At 41.9% G+C, this 26,441-nt stretch overlaps 1 protein-coding gene across 1 annotated transcript in view; it reads right to left on the reverse strand.

Annotated features, from left to right (window-relative positions):
• The window catches only part of c9orf72 (C9orf72-SMCR8 complex subunit), a 36,465-nt gene extending 16,551 nt beyond the window's left edge, over positions 1-19,914 (reverse strand). The window contains exons 1-5 of the mRNA XM_067983473.1: positions 19,897-19,914; positions 19,084-19,590; positions 15,321-15,416; positions 10,999-11,063; positions 4,016-4,088 (exon numbers count right to left, since the gene is read on the reverse strand). Coding sequence (XP_067839574.1) covers positions 4,016-4,088; positions 10,999-11,063; positions 15,321-15,416; positions 19,084-19,527 — 678 coding nt within the window. The 5' untranslated portion in view covers positions 19,528-19,590; positions 19,897-19,914. The remainder of the gene's footprint in view (positions 1-4,015; positions 4,089-10,998; positions 11,064-15,320; positions 15,417-19,083; positions 19,591-19,896) is intronic.
• Between the last annotated feature and the right edge of the window lie 6,527 nt (positions 19,915-26,441).

Genomic DNA, 26,441 nt, shown 5'->3' on the forward strand with positions numbered 1-26,441 from the left:
TCTCACATGACACATCCTTAACCAATCTTGTCAGTGTTTCAGTCAAATGATAAATATTGTACCATTAGACACAGCAGCAGTGCGAACACTCAATTCAATTTATATATTGGGTTTACATTGTTGATTCATGAAGATAGAAGGTAAATGAATGTTTTTTCTCTGCCTTGCCCTTATTTTCCTGTGAATCATAGACACACAATAATGCAAGAATCACTAATTTGTTAATGAAATTGTGAATGTTGGCAACTGCAGCAGAAATATTATGCAATACAATATTAGGGGTAGATAATCATTTAGTGTTGAGAAACAAATCATTCTACTGTCATCCATTTGCCAATCATAGAATGGTTACAGCAAAGAAGTAGGCCATTCGGCCCGTCGAGTCCATGCCGGCTCTCTGCAAGAGCAATCCAGCTAGTCCCACTACCCTGCCCATCCCCGTAGCCTTGCAAATTTTTTCCCTTCAAGTACTTATCCGATTCCCTTTTGAAGACCATGATTGAATCTGCCTCTACAACCCCCTCAGGCAGTGCATTCCAGATCATAACCACACGCTGTGTAAAAAAGCTTTTCTCCTATCACCTTTGGGTCTTTTGCCAATCACTTAAATCTATGTCCTCTGGTTCTTGACCCCAATGGCAACAGTTTCTCTATGTCCAGACCCTTCATGATTTTGAATACATCTATCAAGTCTCCTCTCAACCTTCTCTGCTTTAAGGAGAACAACCCCAGCTTCTCCAGTTTATGCACATAACTGAAGTCCCTCATCCCTGGAATCATTCTAGTAAATCACTTCTGCACCCTCTCTAAGGCCTTCACATCCTTCCGAAAGTGTGGCGCCCAGAACTGGACACAATACTCCAGTTGTGGCCGAACTAGTGTTTTATAAAGGTTCATCATAACCTCATTGCTTTTGTACTCTATGCCTCTATTTATAAAGCCCAGGATCCCTTATGCTTTCTTAACCGCTTTCTCAACCTGTCCTGCCACCTTCAAAGATTTGTGGACATATTCCCCTAGATCTCTCTGTTCCTGCACCCCCTTTAGTTTATATTGCCTCTCCTCATTCTTCCTACTGAAATGTATCACTTCACACTTTTCTGCGTTGAATTTCATCTGCCACGTGTCTGCCCATTCCACCAGCCTGTCTATATCCTCTTGAAGTCTATCACTATCCTCCTCACTGTTCACTACCCTTCCAAGTTTTGTGTCATCTGCAAATTTTGAAATTGTGTCCTGTACACCCAAGTCCAAGTCAGTAATATATATCAAATAAAGCAATGGTCCTAGTACCGACTCCTGGGGAACAACACTGTATATCTCCTTCCAGTCCGAAAAGCAACCGTTCACCACTACTCTCTTTTCTGTCACTTAGCCAATTTTGTATCCATGTTGCCACAGCCCTTTTTATTCCATGGGCTTCAACTTTGATGACAAGCCTATTATGCGGCACTTCATCAAATGCCTTTTGGAAGTCCATATACACATCAAACGCATTGTCCTCATCTACCCTCTCTGTTACCTCATCAAAAAAACTCTATCAAGTTGATTAAACACGATTTGCCGTTAACAAATTTGTACTGGCTTTCCTTAATTAATCCACACTTGTCAAGTGACTGTTAATTTTGACCTGGATTATCGTTTCTAAAAGTTTCCCCACTGGTTAAACTGACCAGCCTGTAGTTGCTGGGTTTATCCTTACACCCTTTTTGAACAAGGGTGTAACATTTGCAATTCTCCAGTCCTCTGGTACCACCCCTGTATCTATGGATGTTTAGAAGATTATGACCAGTACCTCCACAATTTCACCCTTTTTCCCTCAGCAACCTAGGATGCATCCCATCTGGACCAGGTGACTTATCCACTTCAAGTACAGCTAGCCTTTCTAGTACCTCCTTTTTATCAATTTTTAGCCCATCCAGTATCTCAACTACCTCTTTACTTACTGTGACTTTGGCAGCATCTTCTTCCTTGGTAGAGACGGATGAAAAGTACTCTTTTAGTACCTCAGCCATGCCCTCTGCCTCCATGCGTAGATCTCCTTTTTGGTCTCTAATCAGTCCCATACCGCCTCTTACATTTACACACCTAAAGACGACTTTTGGATTCCCTTTTATGTTAGCCGCCAGTTTATTCTCATACTCTCTCTTTGCCCCTCTTATTTCCTTTCTCGTCTCCGCTCTGAACTTTCTATATTCAGCCTGGTTCTCACTTGTATTATCAACCTGACATCGGTCACACACCCCTTTTTCCTGCTTCATCTTAGTCTCTATCTCTTTTGTTATCCAGGGAGATCTTTAGATGCCCTACCTTTCCCCCTCGTGGGAATGTATCTTGACTGTACCCAAACCATCTCCTCTTTAAAGGCCGCCCATTGTTCAATTACAGTTTTGCCTGCCAATCTTTGATTCCAATTGAGTATTTTTACTTTAGAGTGGTCCTTGTCCTTTTCCATAGCTAATCTAAACCTTATGATACTATGATTACTGTTCCCTAAATGTTCCTCCACTGACACTTGCTCCACTTGGCCCACCTCATTTCCCAGGACCAGATCCAGCAATGCCTCCTTCCTCGTTGGGCCAGAAACATACTGGTCAAGAAAGTTCTCCTGAACACACTTCAAAAATTCCTCCCTTACACTATTACTATCCCAGTCTATATTAGGATAGTTGAAGTCTCCCATTATCATTACTCTATGGTTCTTGCACATCTCTGTAATTTCCCTGCAAATTTGCTCCTCTATTCTTCCCACTAGTTGGTGGCCTATAGACTACCCCCAGTAATGTAATGGCACCTCTATTGTTTCTTAACTCTAACCAAATAGATTCTGTCCTTGACCCCTCCAGGACATCCTCTCTCTCCAGCACTGCAATATTTTCCTTAACCAATTCTGTCACCACCCCCCTCCTTTCTTTCCTTCCCTATCTTTCCTGAACATCTTGTTATCAGGAATATTTAGTACCCAATCCTAACCTTTTTTGAGCCAGGTCTCCGTTATCGCCACAACATCATATTCCCATGTGGCTAATTGCGCCTGCAGCTCACCAACCTTGTTTACCAAGCTTCATGTATTTACATACATGCACTGTAAACCTATCTTAGACCTTCTTGTATTCTCTCTTAGACTGATCCCATCTAATACCGTACTATTTCTTATTGTAGTGCTATCTGTCTCTCCCAATCCTTTGTGCACCTTGTTTCTCCTTTCCAATGCTACATCCTGGTACCCAACCCCTTGCCAAATTAGTTTAAACCCTCCCCCACAGAACTAGCAAACCTCCCTGCAAGGACATTGGTCCCAGCTCTGTTGAGGTGCAACCCCTCTGGCCTGTTCAGGTCCCAGATCCCCCAGAACTGTCCCAATGCCCCTGGAATCTACAGCCCTCTATCCTGCACCATCTCTTCAGCCACGCATTCATTTTCTCTATCCTCCTATTTCTATACTCACTGGTGCGTGTCACCGGGAGTAATCTGGAGATTACTACCTTTGAGGTCTTGCTTATTAATCTCTTTCCTAACTCCCTAAACTCTTCCTGCAGGACCTCATCCCTTTTTCTGCCTATGTCGTTGGTATTGATATGGACCATGACCTCTGGCTATTCACCTTCCCCCTTCAGAATGTTCTGCAGCCGCTCAGTGACATCCTTGACCCTGGTACCAGGGAGGCAACATACCATCCTGGAATCACATCTGTGGCCGCAGAAACGCTTGTCTGAGGCTAATTAGGTCAGAAATTGGGCAGAAAACATCTATCTATGGTAGTATTAATCTAAAGAATGACAAGGACAATGGGCTTTATCTAATATTAGTGCACCCAATCCTTTTTGATGTCTAATAACTCAGGTAATACTTGTTGATCAAGAATAGCAACATTCCTTACGTTTACAGAAATAAAAGTCTGATTGACAAAAAACATGAGTCTATTTTACAGTATTATATGCACGAAAGAACACAGAAAGCTCATTTTGGTTAGATATAAAGTTGTTAAACAAGGTTCTGCATTGAAAGGAAATACCTTGTTTACTTTTTCTGGATTGCTTCCGACAACAACAGAACATCCACATGTCTGCAGATGAGAACTAATGGCTCTGCAAATCAAACAAAATGTTCCCATTATTGGATGGCACACATTCAATACATTCCCCATATGTACTTGTGGCAGGGATCAATGCTTAGCTTGATATGAAAAGTAGCTGAAATATTTCAAAATTTATACTTACTTTAACTAGGGAAATTCTTACTTTATTATTTGAGAATCACGTTCAATTTAAGCGAAAGCATTCCCGCAATTATATTTGACATTTATGCAACCATATCACCATGCGTCACTTATTGCTTATATGGCCCCATAAACACTCTACTCTCACAACTTCAGTCTATGTCACAAGGCCCTGCAATTCTGCAGCACCTTAAGGTCAGTTTTTGTGGCAACCCAAACCAAATTCTGTGGCATGAGAATGCAGATTCTGCAGCAGGATTGCCTAGAGCTTCAGGCTGTTTCAATCGCAGTATACTTATTTTTAAAATTGTGTGTAACACGATGCCAAACTGCTGATTTTTGTTTAGAACAATTGTGCACTTTAAACTATTAAAAGAAGTTCACTGTGCTTAGCCTGAGTCCCATGTGCCGCTTCGCTGTTTACAGTAATAGCAAACATTCAACATCTAGCTGTCTCATCTAGCCAGGTAAAATAACCATGTTAAGTAGCACCCAAATGCGAAGCATCACCAACTCACATTGTTTGAGTGTAAAATCTCAGAACTTGAGTAGGAGATGAAGACAATTTGACATATCAGGGAGAGCTAGCAGTTTTTGGAGCGAGAGTTGGAGAGGGTAGTCACACCGATGAAAGACAGGCAGCAGGCAGTGGAGGAGGAAAGATGGGTGACATTCAGAGGGGCAGGGAATGGCAGGAAGGAAAGGGAAGAACAGGAGCACTCAGAGAAACTTATGCTCTCAAGCAGATTTGAAGTTCTAGTTTCCTGTGGAAACAAGGAGGGCTCTGGGCAAGGGCAACAAATAAATATCAATGGTACCAGCAAACAAGAGATGGCTGGGGGCAGATTAGCAACACAGCTAGAAGTGCAGTAGCAATAGGGGATTCAAACATTAGAGGGACTTACATGATCTTTTGCGGTCCAGACTGACAGCCCTGGATGCTTTATTGCCTCCCAGGTGCTAGGGTAAGGGACATATCAAATAGATTGGAAAAGATTGTGCAAGGGGAGACAGAGCAACCAGTTATCGTGGTCCATATAGGAGCCAGTGATGTGGGTAAAGAAAGGCCTGAAGTCCTGCAGGTGAATTAAGGAGATTGTGAAACAAGTTTAGGAGCAGGACTTCATGACTTCAGGATTACTTGCTAAGCCATGCACTGTAACAGGGAAGGACAGGAAGATTAGGGAAATTAATGCATGGCTAAAAGTGTGGTGTCAGGAAAAGAGATTCTACTTTGTTAGGCCCCTGCACCAGTTCTGGGACAGATGGGTGCTATTCCTCAAGGACAGGCTACATTTGAACAGGTAGAATGCTAATGTACTGGCAAAAACGGTCAAATAGGGAAACAATGAGGTATTCAAACTAAGAAGGAGGCTAGGAAAATAAAACCAAACAGGATCAGCTAATAGAGAAGGGAGAAACAGATGAGGGAGAATTCATGCAGAAACAAATTAGCAAGAGGGATATGGAATAGAGGTTTAAAATCAAAAGGACTATTTATAATTGGAGAAAAGATAAGTAAAAGGTAGGGGTAGCATAGACAAAATAAAATGGGGAAAAGAGTAGTGTTAAAAAAAAGGTTAAAATGCATGTATTGCAAAGTGCAAAGTATGGGAAATAAACTTGGAGAACTGGAAGCAATTATTTTACAGGACAATCTAGACTTAACAGCATTAACGGAAATATGGCTGGAAAAAAAAGACAAGAATTGAAAATAATCATATCGGGATATATTTAGGAGGAATAGAAAAGATAGGAAAGGAGGCGGTGGCAATATTGGTTAAAGAGGGAATACTTACTTTAGAGAGGCCTGATGTAGACAAGGAAGGGGTACAGATACAGTCAATATGATTGAAACGCAAAGATAAAAAAGGCCTTTGTACATTATTAGGGGTGTATTACAGACCTCCAAGTTGTGAGGAGGAAATATGTATTCATATTAGAGAGAGGAGTAGGAATAACAATATTATTTTCTGCCAGATTTTATTTATCCGCTTATCAATTGGGACAGAGGGAGTAAATGGAGAAAAATCATCCTTTATAATACTAACAGGCGGCCCTGTTGGCCAGCATTCAGAATCTGTTTTGCATGCTCCTACATATTTTACGCCGCCAAGCTCAGCCATCAGAAAACGGGGAGGCGAGGATACAGCAGGGTGCGTCCCCAAGCACTATTTTGGCCCAGTCAAAGCAAGCAATGTACAGGTTGCATGTCGATCTGGGAAAACATTAGGAGATATGGGGCTTCACAACAGGCCAGCCTTCCATTTGACCCAAGCCCTCACAACCAACCAGCCCTCGGCCTAACCGCTGAAGAAATAGCCCCTGCTTATTCCCATCAGCAACTCGCCGCTGGTTTAACTTAATGTAACACCTCACAACTTTCACGTCACAAGTACCCCCAGTCCCTTTACCAGAAATAACCCCAGCACCATCACCGAGTACCTATACTCTAATGTATAAAATTGTCTAACTATATATAACCCTCACTGTAGCCAGGATGCATTGTAAAATCTGTAGTATAGCATGTACTCTGTATCAAACCATGTCCTGAGCAAGTGTTTAAGCATTATGTAAAAAACAACATAAAATATAATACACAAGATGAAACAAAAATATTAAGCAGCTGAGAAAAAAAAATCAATACAATTCAATATTAACAAAATGGAGGATGCAGGTGGGATTTTTTTCCCCCTCCCCATTCATCCGAGTTCCCAGTCTTAGTCATGGTACAGAGAGGGGCTGAGTACAGGTCGTGTCTTTGACCTTGGAGAAGGGGTATGGGAGAAGGAAAAGAGTTCAAGATGTTAGCTATGACAGAGATCAGCACACCCTTTCGAATGAAAGGACTCAATGTGACATTTTTGTTATTTTAAAAAACTCTCGAACTCTAGATTTTTTTTGTTCAGCATCATGATCATTCCTGTCGCTGAACCATCGGTCCTTATGTAATAAAGAGTGCTTTCACTTGGATATCTAGGTCAATTTGTAGTGTGCCAAGGCATCAAACAAATAACTTTTCTCACTTTATGTTTTGGCTTACTGGTTTTATCATGTGCCCTCATGTGATCTTCCTTATTTTTGGAAGGCAGCAAAAATAACACTTTAATAGACTAACTAAATAGATTAACTTAACTATCTCTTTGAGTAAGCAGAAAATAACAAATAGTCATGAATGCAGTGCTAAGTTATAATGTATTCTTAGTAGCAGTTCTTATCTTTTTCCTCACCACCTATGCAAGCTACCTGGTGTATCTCTTCCTGAAGGCTTCTGACAGACTCTCAAATTTAAGTCAGTCAGTTTTATACTTTCCAGAAAATGACTGGGACATAAGTACCATAGGAACAGGAGTAGGCCATTCAGTCCCTCGAGCCTGTTCCACCATTCAATTAGATCATGGCTGATCTGTATCTTAACTCCATCTACCCGCCTTGGTTCCATAACCCTTAATACCCTTACCTAACAAAAATCTATCAATCTCAGTTTTGAAATTTTCAATTGACCCACAGCCTCAACAGCTTTTTTGGGGAGAGTTTTCCAGATTTCCACTACCCTTTGTGTGAAGAAGTACTTCCCGATATCACTCCTGAATAGCCCAGTTCTAATTTTAAGGTTATGCCCCTTGTTCTGGACTCCCCCGCCAGAGGAAATAGTTTCTCTCAATCTACCCTATCAAATCCTTTAATCATTTTAAACACATCAATTAGATTTCAACAACTATCTGTTAAACTCCAAGAAAGCAGCCAATCAAATATATATTCAAACCAATCCCACAAGATGTTTATATTTTAATTGAATAGTTTAGCTCCTCCCTCGGACACCTGGCTAAGACAAAAGAAGCCAACACAGAATCATACAGCACAGAAGGAGGCCACTCGGCTCATAGTGCCTGTCCCCGCTCTTTGAAAGAGCTAACCAATTAGTCCCAATCCCCTGCTCTTTCCCCACAGCCATGCAATTTTCTCCCCTTCAATTATTTATCCATTTCCCTTTACAAAGTTACTATTGAAATCTGCTTCCACCACCCTTTCAGGCAGTGCATTCCAAATCACATTAAAAATCTGCGTAAAAAAAATTCTCATCTCACCTCTGGCTCTTTTGCCAATTACCTTAAATCTGTGTCCTCCTGTTATCGACCCTCCTGCCAGTGGAAACAGTTTCTCCTTATTTACTCTATCAAAGCCCTTCACGATTCTGAACATGTCTATTAAATCTCCCCTTAACCTTCTCTGCTCTAAGGAGAACAACCCCAGCTTCTCTAGTCTCTCCACATAACTGAAGTCCCTTATCCCTGGTACCATATTTCTGGGACTATTCCAGTAAATCTCCTCTGCCCTCTCCACAAGGCACTGACATTCTTCCTAAAGTGTGGAGCCCAGAATGGGACACAATATTCCAGCTGAGGCCTAACCAGTATTTATAAAGGTTCAGCATAACTTCCTTGTTTTTGTACTCTATGCCTCTATTTATAAAGCTAAGGATCCTGATTGCTTTTTTAAACAACCTTATCGACTTGTCCAGCCACCTTCAAAGATTTGTGTATGTGCACCCCCTTTAAAGTTGTACCATTTAGTTTGTATTGCCTCTCCTCATTCTTCCTTCCAGAGTGCATCACTTCACACTTCTCTACGTTAAATTTCATCTACCATGTGTCTGCCCATTTCACCAGTCTGTCTATGTCCTCCTGAAGTCTGCCACTATCCTACTCACTGTTCACTACTTTTCCAAGTTTTGTGTTATCTGCACACTTTGTAATTATGCCCTATATACCCAAGTCCAGGTCATTAATATATGTCCTAATACCAATCCATGGGGTACACCAGTCTGAAAAACAACCATTCACCACTATTCTCTGCTTTCTGTCCCTTGACCAATTCTATATCCATGCTGCCACTGTCCATTTAATCCCATGGGCTTCAATTTTGCTAACAAGTCTATCATGTGGTACTTAACACCAAGATGTTTATTAGAGAAAAGTGTTTAATTTTCATCAGTAATCTCATGCCTCCTGGCAATTGGCTGTGTGGCTCATACTGGCAGAAAAACAGAAGACTTGTGTGAGCAGATAAAAAAAAATGAAGAAGCGATAGGGGAAGATTTGAAAAAAAGTGAGGTAAAGGTAGAGGGGTTTAACAAAGACATTTTACCCTACAGAAAGCTGGACTAATGCAAAAAAGTCACAAGGAAGACCATAGCTTTTCTACCCACATCCAAGCTGAAGGGTACTGCACAAACAAAAGTCATGGGTGCAAAGAGGGGGAGATTTAGGAGGCATGGTTAGTAAGTTTGCAGATGACACCAAGATTGGTGGCATTGTGGACAGTGAAGAAAGTTATCTAGGATTGCAACGGGATCTTGATAAATTGGGCCAGTGGGCCGATGAATGGCAGATGGAGTTTAATTTAGATAAATGTGAGGTGATGCATTTTGGTAGATCGAATCGGGCCAGGACCTACTCCGTTAATGGTAGGGCGTTGGGGAGAGTTATAGAACAAAGAGATCTAGGAGTACAGGTTCATAGCTCCTTGAAAGTGGAGTCACTAGGGTGCTACCGGGACTTGATGGTTTGACTTATAGGGAGAGGTTGGATAGACTGAGACTTTTTTCCCTGGAGAGTAGGAGGTTGAGGGGTGATCTTATAGAAGTCTATAAAATAATGAGGGGCATAGATAAGGTAGATAGTCAAAATCTTTTCCCAAAGGCAGGGGAGTCTATAACGAGGGGGCATAGATTTAAGGCGAGAGGGGAAGAGATACAAAAGGGTCCAGAGGGGCAATTTTTTTCACTCAAAGGGTGGTGAGTGTCTGGAACGAGCTGCCAGAGGCAGTAGTAGAGGCGGGTACAATTTTGTCTTTTAAAAAGCATTTGGACAGTTACATGGGTAAGATGGGTATAGAGGGATATGGGCCAAGTGCAGACAACTGGGACTAGCTTAGTGGTGACATGGACATGTTGGGCCGAAGGGCCTGTTTCCATGTTGTAAACTTCTATGATTCTATGAAAAAAGCAAATAGAAACTAAAGCTCCCTTTATTCAGGTCCCAAAATATGCCGTAACTTCAGAACAAGAAAACACCAACTGCACCTATGTGACACATCTATTTACCAAACACCAACTATTTTTTTTAGAGTGAGAATATCGATTAGCACTAAACTATTAGCAGTTTTGTACTGTGGACTCATGCAACTAATAATTGGATTGAAAAGGGTAAATCTTACTTCTTATTTCAAATAGTTTCATTCTATCTATCTGGGGCTAGATTCAAACCAAAGGCCCAGAGATGAAAGGATGATGTTCCCATTTTCACTTTAAACTTTACTACTCCCCAGGGAACCATCAAAACAAATAAAGTTTAGCTTTAGATTAACTATATTGAAATAAGTTTGCAAGTCCACTGTTAATTACATAAAGTGATAGGTAGGCTAGCAGTTAATCCTTTCATATCTCACTAAAGAGCAAACAAAAGCATAAAGGAATTAAAAGGCTCAAAATGATTAATAACCCAGTAACCCAACAGTCATAGATTTAACAGAACAGGGTCAGTGCGGCTGGACCCGTGAGCACATTCCCAAGCTGATCCATGCTCATTTGCATTTGTACACACAGGGTGAAGGTATTCAGCAAAATTAAGATATGGTTCTTTAAAAGACAAGTACAAGTACAGGTGTACTTTCTATGCTGAAAGACAAATGCGTTTAGCTGCAGATCAATTACGGCAACTTCAATTGAGTCCTGATATTACATGCAATTTCTACCATTCAAGATAAATTTTACTTACTTATGCAGAAAATCTTCACGGCAGCTGTCACCAATGTCATCATCATTCAAAACGGTATCCTTAATCTGAATTAAATTAAAACTCAATTTAATATTAAATCCTTTCATCCTAAACCCAAGATAGTAGCAATACAAATGTCATCACTCCAAACATCTAAATGTAAAAAGGTTGAGCGAGGGGAAAATGGGGAAGAGAAGGAAAGGAGAATTTCAGCAACCAAAAGAATTCAATTTAAAATGACATCAAGGGAAGGATGTTAATATTTGAAAATTGCAACAGACCACTGAAAGGAGAAAAATGTGAAATATTTTGAAAACAAAAGGATGCTATTTATTATTCATTTTTAAGTATCTTAAAGTGGAATGAGGATAGGGATCTTTCAAAAGAGGAAGCAAACTCGTTGCCTTCTTACAGCAATTAAAATGTAAACAATCTTACAACACCAGGTTATAGTCCAACAGTTTTATTTGAAAATCACAAGCTTTCGGAGCTTGCCTCCTTCGTCAGGTGACAAAGGAAGAGGCTATGGTTATCGATCTGAAATAGGGGAAATTTGAAATTTGAGATCAGTGGTGCTCAAATATTCTCATGTCAATTAGAATTGATATCTTATAAGGGCAGTGGTAACAAAACTCCTGCCCTGACTGCATGAGCTTTGATTTCATAATAATGAATGTAAAATGTAGAAGATTAATGGAAATATAAAATACAGGAAAAGAAAAATAACAAAAATGAATTGCTGTTAAGAATTTATCAGCCAGGGTGCAAATAAAATACAGATCATACAGAAACAAAAATATCAATATTAATTCTAAATGCTTTATTAGTGAGTCTAAAATAGAAAAGAAAAAACTTTTTTAAAAGTGAAAATATATACAACTAATAGTTGTTAGAAAGGTAAACTGAGATGAAAATGAGAAACTGGAAACCAAACTGTAATGAGCTTTTGGGGAAGCATAATAAGATTAGACTATGCTCACACTCTTGAAAATGTGGGACGTCAAAGATGGAAGATCTTGAACAACGTAATGGTAATTTAAGCTATTTTCACTGCAAAAAGCTTTGGAGTGTTTCCTTACCATTAACTGGAGTGGTGGGGTATGCATCAGAGCTTATATGAAAGAAAATAGTGGTTAGTAACAAAATGCTTTTTTAAAATACTGTGTTCAAAACACCGTATGGTAATAGGATCAAATGAAATACAGTAGCTTGGGGGTTATCTGTGACCTGCATGTTTTTTTTAATGTTTACCAGTCATGTTGCAGCCTAAACTCAACAGCAGCTCACCCAACACTGCAATACAGCAAATATACTGAAGCCAGATATTAAGACCAACTCCCACAGGTGGCAACTCCGAGAAGGGGACGGAGGGAGGAAAAAGATATACATCTAGTGATCTAGTGTTCAAATGTGGCACAATCTAAATGCTGTAGTGTACATACCTAAGTGACAACAAAAGGTAGCACTGGATTGAGGAATTTAATAAATGGGGGAAAATTGTTTTCATCTCAGGTGATTATGTAGTGCAGCATATTGGAGCACCAATGTGCAAAGCCACAAAATGGTAAGACATGGGTTTGTGTCTGCTGCTCTGGGTAAAATGAGATCAGAGGGTAATTTGTCAGTAGGCTGCTCTCAAAAACATTAGCAACGGCCTCGAAGCAGTTCACAAATCACAGGGATACCTGAATAAAGGCAGACAAAAAAAAGTTCATAAAACTGGTTTTCCCATCACCTTCTCCAACATAATCTTTACCTCCAAAGTTGCTCTCAATTTTGTTTTTTGTCCCTAGTTATTCCTGACTCCCTGTTCCCCCCCCCCCCCCCCCCAATCTGCTACTTTGAAAATCATATAGTTTTCACTCTGGTGTCGGCCTTGGTTCAGTGGTAGCGCTCTCGCATGAGTCAGAAGGTTGTGGGTTCAAGACCCACTCCAGATACTTGAGCATATTATCTAGGCCGCACTGTTACAGCAGGGTCTTTCACATGAGATGTTAAACCAAGGCCACGTTTGTCCTCTCAGGTGACATAAACAATTCCATTGCACTATTTGAAGAAGAGCAAGGGGAGTACACCTTGACAACATCACCCCACAACCAACATTAGCAAAAATAATTATCTGGTTCATTTATCCCATTGCTGTTTACGTGACCTTGGTGTGTGCAAATTGGCTGCTGCGTTTGCCTACATTACAACGGTGACTACACCTCAATTCTCTTCATTCACCACCAGGATTGCAATATTTCATAAGAATATAAGAAATAGGAGCAGGCTTGAGCCTGCTCCGCTATTCAATAAGTTCATGTCTGATCTTCGACCTCAACTCCACTTTCCTGCCCAATCCCTTGATCCCCTTCGAGTCCAAAAATCTATCGATCTCAACGACTGAACATCCACAGCCCTCTGGGGTAGAGAATTCCAAAGATTCACAATCCTCTGAGTGAAGAAATTCCTCCTCATCTCAGTCTTAAATGGCTGACCCCTTATCCTGAGACTATGCCCCCTAATTCCTGTCTCTCCAGCCAGGGGAAACAGCCTCACAGCATCTACCCTGTCAAGCCCTCTCAAATCGTATATGTTTCAATGAGAACACCACTCATTCTTCTAAACAACTGATAGTATGGGCCCATTCTTCTCAATCTCTCCTCATAGGAGAACCCTCTCATCCCAGAAATCAATCTAGTATACCTTTGTCGTACCGCCTCTAAGGCAAGTATATCCATCCTTAAGTAAGACCAAAACAGTACACATTACACCAGGTGTGGTCTCACCAAAGCCCTGTACAATTGCAGCAAGACTTCCTTACTCTTGTACTCCAACCCCATTGCAATAAAGGCCAACATAAATACCATTTGCCTTCCTAATTGCTTGCTGTACCTACATGTTAACTTTGTGTTTCATGGACAAGGACACCCAAATCTCTCTGAACACCAACATTTAATAGTTTCTCACCATTTAAAAATATTCTGTTTTTCTATTCTTCCTACCAAAGTGAATAACCTCACATTTCCCCACATTATACTCCATCTGCCACCTTCTTGCCCATTCACTTAACCTGTCTATACCCCTTTGCAGACTCTTTGCGTCCTCCTCACAACTTACTTTCCCAGCTAGCTTTGTGTCATCAGCAAACTTGGATACATTACACTCGGTCCCTTCAACTAAGTCGTTAATACAGATTGTAAAGAGCTGAGGTCCAAGCACCGATCCCTGCGGCACCCTGCTAGTCACAGCCTGCCAACCTGAAAATGACCTGTTTATTCCTACTCTGTTTTCTGTCCGTTAACCAATCCTCTATCCATGCTAATGTATTACCCCCAACCCCATGAGGCCTTATCTTGTGTAACAAACTTTTGTGCGGCACCTTATCGAATGCCTTTTGAAAATCCAAATATACTACATCCACTGGTTCCCCTTTATCTACCCTGCTCGTTACATTCGCGAAAAACTCCAGTAGATTTGTCAAACACAATTTTCCTTTCGTAAATCCATGTTGACTCTGCCTAATCATATTATGATTCTCTAAGTGCCCTATTACTAAGTCCTTAAAAATGGATTCCAGCATTTTCCCCGACTACTGATGTCAGGCTAACTGGCCTGTAGTTCCCTCTCCCTCCTTTCTTGAATAGCTGTGTAACATTTGCTACCTTCCAATCCACTATAACAGTTCTAGAATCTAAGGAATGTTGGAAGATCATAACCAATGCATCCACTATCTCTGCAGCCACCTCTTTTAGAACCCTAACATGTAGGCCATCAGGTCCAAGGGATTTGTCGGCTTTTAGTCCCATTAATTTCTCCAGTACTTTTTCTTTACCAATATTAATTACTTTAAGTCCCTCATTCTTGATAGTCATTTCCTGGACAGAGCCAACTATTTCAGACAACGATAAACAAAAGAGGGTTTAACTCAACAGTCAGCAGTGGAGGATGAAGTCAAGTGCTTAAAAACCCAATATATGTCTTTTTGTGCATTTTATCCCATATCCAGTTCACTTATCTGTAAATAAAAATCAGTTATTATTTAAGATGTAAAAAGGGAGCAAACCTCTAGCTTCTGAGGTAAAAATTATTTTCAGTTAGATTTTAAAATGGCATGATTGTTATGCAGAGGTGCACCAGTACACAAGTAAATGTGTAAAAATAATACAAGGACCCTAGGGATTTCACACATAGCAAGTTGCAGTGTTGATATTTGTTCTAGTAACCTAGCAACAATCTTCAAAGTAAATGCTACACTTGAACGATCTCAGTATGTTTCAACACAAACTGCACTGTACATGCTGCATTTTACTCCTTGTGAGTTTCGACCAAAAGCTTACTTGAACTTCTTCTAGGACTCCATGTGTTTTCATAGATGAAAATAATTCCATGACCGGTGTGATTTCTGTTGTTAAGAAGGAAATAATGCTCTGCCCCTATGAGAAAGAAGAGTGCATATAAAGTGACTAACAGAACAGTAATGTACATTTAAGGACTATAATTTGCTAAGACTTGATGCTCTAACATCCACTTCCAAGATTATATTGAGGGTAGGGAAAAGGAGGAATGAGAATATGACTGAATAATGTTTATTTGGGTGTGATTACAAATAATAATGTGATCAAATGGCTCTTTATGAAGTCAAAAAATCATGAAAGATCTCTCTTGATGGTGCAGTGAGTTTAGCCAAATAACAACAGAGTCAAGCAAATTAGGATGGTCCCAGTTTCAATTCTTGGTCTATGCCGAGTTACCTTATCTCAGCCAATGCAGCAGTAGGGTGCTACAAATGGCCTCAGTGCCTCAGATTACAAAGGAGGAAAATAGCAAACACTGCGTGTATGTGGGTGTCAGGATCCGGCTTGGCTGTGATGCCATTACCCCCTCCCTCCGTGGGGAGAAAATTCATCAATTTTTGTGCTGGAATTTTTTTTTTTAGTTTTTGTAAGGCATTGCAGTATCTTGCCAGTTTTACTGCCCCTCTCTAGATCTCCCTACACTACACAACATCCCTGGCAGAATAGGGCAGGTAACCACCTCTCAGACCTCTCAATACCACTCTACAATTGGTTGTTAAGAGGTGTCGAGAGTGCCTCAGATGACTCTCCCTCCAATTTCCAGAAACAGCTTTTTAAATATTACATTGAAAAGGCTTAATCACCACCTGCCGGAGAGGAAACAATCATATCTGTTTAATTTCAAGTCGAAGTGGTTCTATAATATAGCATGCTGTGATTCCTGAACCCTGCCCATTCACATTATAGGGCAGATTCCACAGCATCGACAGCAACAGACAAACAAATGTTTGTGCAGAAGCTTGTACATGACAGCCAAATCGTGAAGCATTTATCACCAGTGGAACTTGCAAAATGCCTTAAAATCATAGAAAATTTACAGCACAAAAGGAGGCCATTCGGCCCATCGTGTCCATGCCAACTGAAAACGAGCCACCCAGCCTTATCCCACTTTCCAGCACTTGGTCCGCAGCCTTGTACGTTATGACACTTCAAGTGCATATCGAGGTACTTTTTTTTAAATGAGTTGAGGGTTTTTGCCTCTACCACCCGTTCAGGCAGTGAGTTCCGGACCCCGACCACCCTCTGGGTGAAAACATTTTTCCTCAGCTCCCCTCTAATCCTTCTACCAATAACTTTAAATCTATGTTCCCTGGTTATTGACCTCTCTGCTAAGGGAAATACGTCCTTCCTATCCACTCTATCTAGGCCCTCATAATTTTGTACACCTCAATTAAATCACCCCTCAGCCTCCTCTGTTCCAAAGGGAACCACCCCAGCCTATCCAATCTTTCCACATAGCTAAAATTCTCCAGTCCTGGCAACATCCTCGTAAATCTCCTCTGTACCCTCTCTAGTACAATTACATCTTTCCTGTAATGCGCTGACCAGAACTGTACACAGTACTCAAGCTGTGGCCTAACTAGTGTTTTATACAGTTCTAGCATAACCTCCCTGCTCTTATAGTCTTGTGCCTCGGCTAATAAAGGAAAGTATTCCATATGCCTTCTTAAGGAAGAATAGAAAAGCAGCATATTATTTAAATGGAGAGAGATTGCAGTACTCTGAGATACAGAAGGATCTGGGTGTCCTAGTACATGAATCACAAAAAGTTAGTATGCAGGTACAGCAAGTGGTTAGGAAGGCAAATGGAATGTTGTCATTTATTGCAAGGGGAATGGAATATAAAAGTAGAGATGTTTTGCTACAGTTGTACAGGGCATCAGTGAGACCACATCTAGAATACTGTGTGCAGTTTTGGTCTCCTTATTTAAGAAAGGACAGAATTGCTTTAGAGGCAGTTCAGAGAAGGTTCACTCGACTGATTCCTGGGATGAGGGGGTTATCTTATGAGGAAAGGTTGGACAAGTTTAGAAAAATGAGAGGTGATCTTATTGAAACGTATAAGATCCTGAGGGAACTTGAAGGGGTAGATGCTGAGAGGATGTTTCCCCTTGTGGGACAGACTAGAACTAGGGGACACAGTTTAAAAATAAGGGGTCTCCCATTTAAGATGGAGATGAGGAGAATTTTTTTCTCTCAGAGGGTCATGAGTCTGTGGAACTCCTTTTCCCAGAGAGCAGTGGAGGCAAGATCATTGAATATTTTTAAGGCTGAGTTAGATAGATTCCTGATTAACAAGGGAGTCAAAGGTTATAGTAGGTAGAAGGGAAAGTAGGGTTGAGGTCACAATCAGATCAGCCATGATCCTATCAAATGGCAGAGCAGGCTCGAGGGACCAAATGGCCTACTCCTGCTCTTAATTTGTATGTTCATATGTAACCACCTTATCTACCTGTCCTGCTACCTTCAGGGATCTGTGGACATACACTCCAAGGTCCCTCACTTCCTCTACACCTCTCAATATCCTCCCATTTATTGTGTATTCCCTTGCCTTGTTTGCCCTCCCCAAATGCATTACCTCACACTTCTCCAGATTGAATTCCATTTGCCACTTTTCTGCCCACCTGACCAGTCCACTGATATCTTCCTGGAGCCTACAACTTTCCTCCTCACATGGCCAATTTTTGTATCATCTGCAAACGTCTTAATCATGCCCCCTACATAAGTCCAAATCATTAATAAAGACCACAAAAAGCAAGAGACCTAGTACTGAGCCCTGCAGAACGCCATTGGAAACAGCCTTCCAGTCACAAAAACACCCATCGACCATTACCCTCTGCTTCCTGCCACTGAGCCAATTTTGGATCCAACTTGCCAATTTCCCTTAGATCCCATGGGCTTGTACTTTTTTGACCAGTCTGCCATGTGGGACCTTGTTAAAAGCCTTGCTAAAATCCACGTACACTTCATCAAACACACTACGCTCATCGACCCTCCTTGTTACCACATCAAAAAGTTCAACCAAGTTAGTCAGACACGACCTTCCCTTAACAAATCCATGCCTTTCTAAGTGACGGTTTATCCTGTACCTCAGAATTTTTAAATTTTTTTCTTCTTCTTTCTGGAAGTTGTCAGGATGACGCTTTTTTTGCGCTTGATTTTTTTTCCTTTTTTTAAGAAGTGGGGGTTAGGGTGTGTTCATGTGCAGAAAAACCAAAAAACCCAAAATAAGTGTCAAATTAAAATTTTATTATATCGGTCCAGGATGCACTCCAGTTCCTGCGGTGTCCACCGCTCGCGGAACCTTGGTACCTAAAGTACTGCTGTTCCTGACATCAGCATTGAAAGTTATTAAGCAGGAAAAGAGTCCCACCATGTAGGATCTCCTGATCAGAAGAGACCTGCGTTTGTCAGATCAGGGATCACCATCCTTCCGGCTTCTGGATGCCACTCACTACATCAAAAATATTAGACATAGATACTTATAGTTCAGGACGAGCTATGTCGCTCAAAGGATTTAGACAATACATTTTGAAGAAGAATAAATCAAATGATATTCTGTCCATTCACCCTCCCCTCCATAACCCCTAAATATCAGAGCTATCTGTAGACTCACTGGCATTTCTCAATCATCTTGTGAATCATAAAAACTACCCACTTAAAACTACTGGTTAGTTTATGCAAATCCAAGGAGTGACAAGTAGAATACAAAGTATATATTCAATTTTTTTTTTAAAACACTCACCTTGTACATCCATATCCTTCCTTTTCTAATAATATGTGTTAGTCTGTCCACACATAACCTGTGTAGAGGTAGGTAGAAGCTCAGTTCAGTTTGTGGCAGTATCACTGACAGAGCATAAGTACTGCGGTCACCATTCATATTTCCATCAAATATCAATGAGATTATGATTACCCCTTTCTCCGCTAGTACAAAAAATTTGACATCGATTGCCCCACTTTTGGCACTCCGAAGGATCTCTCCATTTAATGTGTGGTTTGCTAAAAATGTTATTTCTCCATCACTTAGCAGCAGCTGTTCACTTTTTGGAGCCCAGATGTGTCTCACTCTCGGTCCAAGAATGTTGTCCCAATAAGCAAAAGTAGCAGCTAGCAATGGAGATCCACTGTCCAACGAGATCTCTGTTTTCGCAACAGCTGGGGATTGGGGTGGGCAGGCAGAAGACATTTTTGCAGCTCAGTCTCCTCTGGTAAGTGTCTTTAATCTGTAAACATCTTCTGTAAGCAGTCCCTAGTAAACAACAAAATACACAAAAATCACTTTCTTATACAGTTAAGTATCCAATAACTGATAATTCCCCAATCTCTCCCTCCCAATCTCTCATCTCTCCCCCCAAGTTGCCGGATCCACTTCCGCCTCAGTAAATCACATTCCCCCCCGGTGCGGTCAGTGTGCCGGGTGGACTCAGCAGACCCGGCTAACAGAGCGCGGAAGATGAAGGGTTCTGCCGAAGAAAGCCTTGAGGCCTCGGGCCGCCACCGGTTCCTCAGGTTTCTGGAGCCGTGGGAAAAGGTACAAATACAACCCTGCACCTACCGGGCCTGACCGGGTGTGCGTCACTTCCGGCCACGCGAGGGGGCGGGGCGGAGTTTGAAAGGTGCGGCGGTTTAACGGTCGGAGCCGTCCGCCTCGGAGCGAAAAGTGCCAACTTGTCTTTGCTATAACTTTAACTTAAATTATTATTATAACTAAACTTTAAGTCCCTGCTCAGGCTTTTATTGAAAAGCTTCCAGAAGGAATGCTGACTCCACATTCTTTTTTCAGCTGGCGCTTTGTTAAATCACTTATTTAATGATTTATTCAATTACATCAAATAACTGTGAGAAGAAAATATTTACCCCCAGATCTGAGCGTTTGCAACTGAGAAACGTTGATGAGCAAAAGATACTAACAGCAGAGATGAGTTGGTTGAAAGGAATACTGGGAGTATCCGGGATCAAGAATGATATAACAAATAAAGAACTTTCATTTATATAGCATTCACATCTCTAGCTGGGAAAGTGCTTTGGAAGTCCTAGGAAGCACTTTTGAAGTGTATTCACTGTTGTAGTGTAGGAAACTCAGCAGCTGATTTGCGCACAGCAAGGTCCCACAAACAGCAATAATAAGAAATGGCTTGGACAAAAAATGACGCTTATATAGAAGATCTAAGAACAACTGCAGTGGTTCGGGCATGTTTCAAGAATGGAAACGGCTGGAATTCCTTTCATGGCCCTACATACAGGTAATTTTTAAAAATTTGTTCATGGGATGTGGGCGTCGCTAGCAAGGCCAGCATTTATTGCCCATCCCTAATTGCCCTTGAGAGGGTGGTGGTGAGCTGCCTTCTTAAACCGCTGCAGTCCGCGTGAAGGTTCTCCCACAGTGCTGTTAGGAAGGGAGTTCCAGGATTTTGACCCAGCGACGATGAAGGAACGGCGATATATTTCCAAGTCGGGATGGTGTGTGACTTGGAGGGGAACGTGCAGGTGGTGTTGTTCCCATGTGCCTGCTGCTCTTGTCCTTCTAGGTGGTAGAGATCGCAGGTTTGGGAGTTGCTGTCGAAGAAGCCTTGGCGAGTTGCTGCTATGCATCCTGTGGATGGTACACACTGCAGCCACGGTGCGCCGGTGGTGAAGGGAGTGAATGTTTAGGGTGGTGGATGGGGTGCCACTCAAGTGGGCTGCTTTGTCCTGGATGGTGTCGAGCTTCTTGAGTGTTATTGGAGCTGCACTCATCCAGGCAAGTGGAGAGTATTCCATCACACTCCTGACTTGTGCCTTGTAGATGGTGGAAAGGCTTTGGGGAGTCAGGAGATGAGTCACTCGCCGCAGAATACCCAGCCTCTGACTTGCTCTTGTAGCCACAGTATTTATATGGCTGGTCCAGTTAAGTTTCTGGTCAATGGTGACCCCCAGGATGTTGATGGTGGGGGATTCGGCGATGGTAATGCCGTTGAATGTCAAGGAGAGGTGGTTGGACTCTCTTGTTGGAGATGGTCATTGCTTGGCATTTGTCTGGCGCGATTGTTACTTGCCTCTTATGAGCCCAAGCCTGGATGTTGTCCTGGTCTTGCTGCATGCGGGCACGGACTGCTTCATTATCTGAGGGGTTGCAAATGGAGCTGAACACTGTGCAATCATCAGCGAACATCCCCATTTCTGACCTTATGATGGAGGGAAGGTCATTGATGAAGCAGCTGAAGATGGTTGAGCCTAGGACGCTGCCCTGAGGAACTCCTGCAGCAATGTACATGGAACAAGAAGCCCAGGAAGTACAAGGAAACACTGGGTAGACATTGTCAAGAGTGACTTGTCACAGAAAGGGATGCAGATGATTGAAGCGCCAGGCTAGTTCAGAATCAACAACAGTGGAGTGAATTCATTCAGCCCCATCATCACTGCCGAGCTGACGGAAGGGAATTTAGTCATAATAGTAACTGAAAAGATGGGAAATTAAAAATATATAAAATATAATTAATCTTTCCAAGCCATTGGGCATAAAATTAGTGGTTCTTGAGCTATCACAAGACAAGATACCGATGACGAACAACATTCAGGATCACGTTATTATTATTATTACTCGGCATGTAATTCCAGCCTTCTTTCACCATTGTTAGCACCAGCATGCAAAGTGTGTAGGACATCAGACAGTTTAGTTTGTGAGGCTGATTCAACGATGTGGGGACATGGTTTGTATTTGTCCGCGAGAACATTTGTTGTGACGACGGCTCCATTAGTGAAAATTTGACACGCACTGTTCTTGTCCAGTTTGAAAGCGGTTGAGAAGTGCCTCACGATTATATGGCCAGTTAAATCCTGGTTGACAATCTGTAGGATCGGAGGAGATGATGTGGTGATTTATAGGAACACCTGCTATCCATTCTTCATCCCAGAGAGTTGGTACGGCAAAGTAAAAGGAATCAGGAAAGATTGACCATATTGGGTATCTATGATGTGGAGATGCCGGTGATGGACTGGGGTTGACAAATGTAAAGAATCTTACAACACCAGGTTATAGTCCAACAATTTTATTTGAAAATCACAAGCTTTCGGAGGCTTTCTCCTTCGTCAGGTGAATGTGGGAATCCTTGAACGTTTTGCATTTATATTCAGAGAACAATACCTGGTGATTACAGATAATCTTTCCAACTGCCTGTTGTCAAGGCAATCAAAGTGTTCAGACAGAGAGGTGTTACCTACAGGACTACCGAATATACAAACGGCCAGAACACAAGACAGAGAGAGAGAGAGGGAGAAACATCCGAAAGGAAGAGAAAGACAGTGAATGACCCGTTGTATTAAAAACAGATAACTTTTATTCGCTGGTGGGGTTACATGTAGCGTGACATGAACCCAAGATCCCGGTTGAGGCCGCACCCATGAGGACGGCCTCAACCGGGATCTTGGGTTCATGTCACGCTACACGTAACCCCACCAGCGAATAAAAGTTATCTGTTTTTAATACAACAGGTCATTCACTGTCTTTCTCTTCCTTTTGGATGTTTCTCCCTCTCTCTGTCTTGTGTTCTGGCTGTTTGTATATTCGGTGGTCCTGTAGGTAACACCTCTCTGTCTGAACACTTTGATTGCCTTGACAACGGGCAGTTGGAAAGATTATCTGTAATCACCAGGTATTGTTCTCTGAATATAAATGCAAAACGTTCAAGGATTCCCACATTCACCTGACGAAGGAGAAAGCCTCCGAAAGCTTGTGATTTTCAAATAAAATTGTTGGACTATAACCTGGTGTTGTAAGATTCTTTATCTTGGGTATCTGGAAGAGAACCATGCTGTTGGTGGATAGAACAAATCAGAGTGAATTGGCAACATGATCTTGTCACAAAGTCTATTCACCAATTTTGCTACCACATCTGAATGACAAAGTTGTGGAGGAACTCTGTTGCAGAGGACAAGTAATCATGGGAGGGGAGTAGGGTGCAGTATGCCTGACATAGAGGGGGTGCATATTCGCAAGTATCAGCAGCTTAGTGTGTCGACTAGGCTTGGTTTGCCTTTGTCGTGTCCGGTGCCGGGTAGTCTATCCAGTTTTATTCTTATTATGACTTTTTTAGTGAGATTTTACAACTGAGTGGCTTGCTCGGCCATTTCAGAGGGCAATTAAGAATCAAACACATTGCTGTGGGTCTGAAGTTACATATGGAGGCCAAACCGCGTAAGGACGGCAGGTTTCCTTCACTAAAGGACATTAGTGAACCAGATGGGTTTTTACGACAATCCGGTAGTTTCATGGCCACCATTACTGGTACTAGTTTTTTTAATTCCAGATTTTTATTTAATTAATTGAATTTAAATTCCCAGCTGCCGTGGCAGGATTTGAACTCATGACTCCGGATTACTAGTCCAGTAACATAACCACTATGTGACCGTACCCTAGACAGGAAACAAAACAAAATGATATTTCAATTATTTATAATTCTCTAATTTCTTCATTTGTAAAAGTGCTCATGAAAAGACACCCTCTGTAACGAGGAATGTAGCTTTTTTTAAGCTCTATGCGTAGTGCCTGATTATTGACACCAGGTGGCATGACAGAGCGACGCCACCGATATCAGGTAGTACCTGATTGCTGCCACCCAGTGGCTCTGTGCAAAAAATTCAACTCAACCTGAATAACCAGAAAGTTCAAAAGCAAAATACTGCAGACGCTGGAAATCTGAAATAAAAACAGAAAATGCTGGAGAAACTCAGCAAGTCAGACAGCATCTGTGGAGACAGAAACAGAGTTAACGTTTCAGGTCGAAGACCTTTCCTCAGAACTGAACTTAACCAGAAAGTTCAAGTGAGCAAAGCCAAATATCCAAGATAACATGGGTATTTGAAAGATAAATTGTGCTGAACGAATTCCACTTGAATTCTTTGAGGATACGATAGTCAGTAGATGATGGTCAGATAATGGATATATATCTTGAAATATATACTGTTTTGCTATGAACTTGGTACTGAAATTATGCCAGTATCAGTGTAAATTCATTGGCGAGTTTGTAATACAATACTGCTGAATTGTAGTTTGATGTCCTTACACTGCTGCTGGCCAAATCCACAGAAAATGGATTCCACACAATGCCCCAAAGATTCATGCTACATCATATGTCACAATGTCATGCTGAAACCAATATACTTTTGGCATTAGTCGGACCTGTCTCAGACAGTAAATTCAAGCCAGTGGGTAGATTTTAGTGAATAGGTCTGGGTGGAACAGGTAACATACACTAGACACTATTCAACTGCTACTATGTTTGTACTTGTGCATATACAATAGTTCTCTGAGTTTTGGAGGGAATCAAAGCAGCACCATTACGGCTAGGTAAAGCACTGTCAGCCCAAGTGAGGCGGTAAATATTGTTTAATACACCTTACTACCATTGATACCCTGAGGCAAATATGATATAACAACAGTGTTAGGAAACTTCTGATGTGGTTACTTGCAAGAGAACTGTGTCTAATGTGAAGGCTGATGGAATCCAAGATGAAGTTGTAAATTGGATTATTAATTGGCAAGGTAATAGGAAACAGGAATATAGTTACCAATTGCAGTGGCTGTAATTAGATAGCTGTGACCAGTGAAGTCTCCCAGGAATCAGTCCTGAGATGCTGCTGTTCATGACATTTGTTAATGGCCTAAACTAAATAGAATGTCTACATTATTGGATGACACACATTTGTGTGAGAAGCATGATGTTCTAAGGAGATAAAATCAACTATTAACCAATAATACCATTTTTTGAGTACAAAACTTGTGGTATTAAAACATATATGACGTGAGATTTAATGCCCCTCTGTATGAGAAATATTTAATCAAATCTGCCATATATCTTTGGCTACATGTTAAAGTGGTATGAGTTTTGGAGCTATTGCAATTCAATAACAGTGAACAGAGAGCGGGAGGAGAGTCCGAGAGGTGAACGCAGTGTAAAAGGAAAATCCAAGAGCGGGAGGAGAGTCCGAGAGGCGAGCGCAGTGTAAAAGGAGAATCCAAGAGCGGGAGGAGAGTCCGAGAGGCAAGCGCAGTGTAAAAGGAGAGTCCGAGAGGTAAGCGCAGTGCAAAAGGAGAGTCCGAGAGGTGAGCGCAGTTTAAAAGGAGAGTCCGAGAGCGGGAGGAGAGTCCGAGCGGTGAGCGCAGTGTAAAAGCAGAGTTCGGAGAGGTGAGCGCAGTGTAAAAGGAGAGTCTCGAGAGCGGGAAGAGAGTCGGAGAGGTGAACGCAGTGTAAATCTAAGGGCAAGTCATGGCAGCAGAGCTCGCACCCGTGATATGCTCTTCCTGCACTATGTGGGAAGTCATGGACACTACTGGTGTCTCTGGCGACCATGTGTGCAGGAAGTGTGTCCACCTGCAGCTACTGGCTAACCGCATTTCGGGAGCTGCAGGTGGATTCACTGTGGAGCATCCGCGATGCTGAGATTATCGTGGATAGTACGTTCAGTGAAGTGGTCACACCACAGGTAAAGATTAAGCAGGCAGGAAGGAAATGGGTGACCGCCAGGCAGAGTAAAAGGACTAGGCAGGTAGAGCAGGAGTCCCCTGGGGCCATCTCCCTCTCAAACAGATAAACCGCATTGGATACTGTTGGGGGAGATGGTTTATCAGGGGAAAGAAGCAAGAGCCAAGTTCGTGGCACCACGGGTGGCTCTGCTGAACAGAAGGGGAGGAATAAAAGTGGCAGGGCTTTATTGCTAGGGGATTCAATTGTAAGGGGAACAGATAGGCGTTTCTGCGGCTGCAAACGTGACTCCAGGATGGTATGTTGCCTCCCTGATGCTAGGGTCAAGGATATTATGGAGCGGCTGCAGGGCATTCTGGAGGGGAGGGTGAACAGCCAGTAGTCGTGGTCCATATCGGTACCAACGACATAGGTAAAAAAAGGGATGAGGTCCTGCAAAGTGAATTTAAGGAGTTAAGAGATAAATTAAAAAGCAGGACCTCAAAGGTAGTGATCTCAGGATTACTACCAGTGCCACCTGCAAGTGAGTATAGGAATAGGAGAATAGACCAGATGAATGCGTGGCTGCAGGGATGGTGTAAGAGGGAGGGATTTAGATTCCTGGGACCTTGTGACTGGTTCTGGGGAAGGTGGGACCTGT

Source organism: Heptranchias perlo, chromosome 4 (genome assembly GCF_035084215.1).
Source record: "Heptranchias perlo isolate sHepPer1 chromosome 4, sHepPer1.hap1, whole genome shotgun sequence".
Classification (NCBI taxonomy): Eukaryota; Metazoa; Chordata; class Chondrichthyes; order Hexanchiformes; family Hexanchidae; genus Heptranchias; species Heptranchias perlo.